Here is a 2,500-nt window from a genome sequence, read left to right on the forward strand (position 1 = left end):
CCAGGACTAACCTTAGCCCAGGGCTGACCTTAGCCCACGACTAACCTTAGCCTAGGGCTGACCTTAGCCCAGGACTAACCTTAGCCCAGGACTAACCTTAGCCCAGGGCTGACCTTAGCCCAGGACTAACCTTAGCCCAGGGCTGACCTTAGCCCAGGGCTGACCTTAGCCCAAGGCTGACCTTAGCCCAGGACTGACCTTAGCCCAAGGCTGACCTTAGCCCAGGGCTGACCTTAGTCCAGGACTGACCTTAGCCCAGGGCTGACCTTAGTCCAGGACTGACCTTAGCCCACGACTAACCTTAGCCCAGGGCTGACCTTAGCCCAGGGCTAACCTTAGCCCAGGACTAACCTTAGCCTAGGGCTGACCTTAGCCCAGGGCTAACCTTAGCCCAGGGCTGACCTTAGCCCACGACTAACCTTAGCCTAGGGCTAACCTTAGCCCAGGACTAACCTTAGCCCAGGACTAACCTTAGCCTAGGGCTGACCTTAGCCCAGGGCTAACCTTAGCCCAGTGCTGACCTTAGCCCAGGACTAACCTTAGCTCAGGACTAACCTTAGCCCAGGACTGACCTTAACCCAGGACTAACCTTAGCTCAGGGCTGACCTTAGCCCAGGGCTAACCTTAGCCCAGTGCTGACCTTAGCCCAGGACTAACCTTAGCCCAGGACTGACCTTAGCTCAGGACTAACCTTAGCCCAGGACTGACCTTAACCCAGGACTAACCTTAGCCCAGGGCTGACCTTAGCCCAGGACTAACCTTAGCCCAGGACTAACCTTAGCCCAGGGCTGACCTTAGCCCAGGGCTAACCTTAGCCTAGGGCTGACCTTAGCCCAGGACTAACCTTAGCCCAGGACTAACCTTAGCCCAGGACTGACCTTAGCCCAGGGCTGACCTTAGCCCAGGACTAACCTTAGCCCAGGGCTGACCTTAGCCCACGACTAACCTTGGCCCAGGGCTGACCTTAGCCCAGGGCTAACCTTAGCCTAGGGCTGACCTTAGCTCAGGACTAACCTTAGCCCAGGGCTGACCTTAGCCCAGGGCTAACCTTAGCCCAGGACTAACCTTAGCCCAGGACTAACCTTAGCCCACGACTAACCTTGGCCCAGGACTAACCTTAGCCCAGGACTAACCTTGGCCCAGGGCTGACCTTAGCCCAGGGCTGACCTTAGCCCAGGGCTGACCTTAGCCCACGACTAACCTTAGCCCAGGACTAACCTTAGCCCACGACTAACCTTGGCCCAGGGCTGACCTTAGCCCAGGGCTGACCTTAGCCCACAACTAACCTTAGCCCAGGGCTAACCTTAGCCCAGGGCTGACCTTAGCCCAGGACTAACCTTATCCCAGGGCACACACACTGTTAATCCAGGATTAACCTAAATCCAGAGATATACGCTTCACACTGCACTTCTACTAGCTTTGGGTTAAATGTACGTTGGAATGCAACTAATGTTAAGAATCTAGAATGATGCATGACTACTCCATTGTTTACCTTAGCCGCGTTTCACACTGGCACTGCTCTGGAGCAGAGTCAGCAAACCAGGATTGTATGAGTGTGAAAGCCTTATAGTTTAGGGCTAACAGCTCCCTCAGCCTGGGGCAAAGAGGGTTCTTAGAACGATTTTAGTCCTGGACTAAGTGCAGTGTGAAAAGCCCTTCATTGAGCTACAAATATCAGATATTCATAATATCATTATCATCATCTTCATCATCATCATCATCACCACCATACCGGGATTTTTGATGTACTCTTGGAAATCAAAATCACTGCTTCCTGTGTCGTTGCCATAGGTGTGGTTGCCATAGGTGTGGTTGCCATAGGTGTCATTGCCATGGTATTCGGTAGTGAGGTTGTCAGGAGACGTGTGCGGCATCATGACACATTTTTGCCTCAAGTTTCCCATGAAGAGCTGCAGACCAATCAGAGCGAAGACGCTGAGACAGAAGACTGTCAGGATCATGACATCAGCCATCTTCTTCACTGATTGGATGAGAGCTCCGACAATCGTCTTCAAACCTGAGAGGGGCGGGGTTTAAAAACACAGTATTATAAACATGCTGGTACACTAAGACAGTTTGGCTTCCTGTGTTTGTTTATGTTGTCATCATTTTGTTTATTTTAACACACACACACACACACACACACACACACACACACACACACTGACCAGGGATGACTGTGATGGTCTTTAGTGCTCGAAGAACTCTGAACGTCCTCAACGCAGAAATATTTCCCAAATCTACAAACTCTGTCAGATATCTGAAACACATCATCATCATCATCAGTGTATTATTGAGTCTTATACCATGGTCTGGGTGAATGCTCATTTTGATTGGCTGGCAGGAGTGTGTTAAAACCCAACCTGTAAGCATGGCAACATTAAAGAGCACAGCTGTCAGCGCTTACTGGTTATGAAGTTTTAAAGAATAGGACGCAGCAGAGGAAAAACAGATGAAGAAGAAAAGAAAGACAAGTACTGAAGAGCTTTAAATGAGGAAG

General features: G+C 50.7%; 1 protein-coding gene across 5 annotated transcripts in view; it reads right to left on the reverse strand.

Moving 5' to 3' along the window:
• scn4ab (sodium channel, voltage-gated, type IV, alpha, b) overlaps window positions 1-2,500 on the reverse strand; it is a 65,383-nt gene that overhangs the window by 27,393 nt on the left and 35,490 nt on the right. For all 5 annotated transcript variants that reach the window (XM_067570684.1, XM_067570687.1, XM_067570685.1 and 2 more), the window contains 2 exons: window positions 2,169-2,260; window positions 1,733-2,017 (listed from right to left, as the gene is read on the reverse strand). In XM_067570684.1, coding sequence (XP_067426785.1) covers window positions 1,733-2,017; window positions 2,169-2,260 — 377 coding nt within the window. The remainder of the gene's footprint in view (window positions 1-1,732; window positions 2,018-2,168; window positions 2,261-2,500) is intronic.

The sequence above is a fragment of the Thunnus thynnus genome, chromosome 17 (genome assembly GCF_963924715.1).
Source record: "Thunnus thynnus chromosome 17, fThuThy2.1, whole genome shotgun sequence".
Taxonomy (NCBI): Eukaryota; Metazoa; Chordata; class Actinopteri; order Scombriformes; family Scombridae; genus Thunnus; species Thunnus thynnus.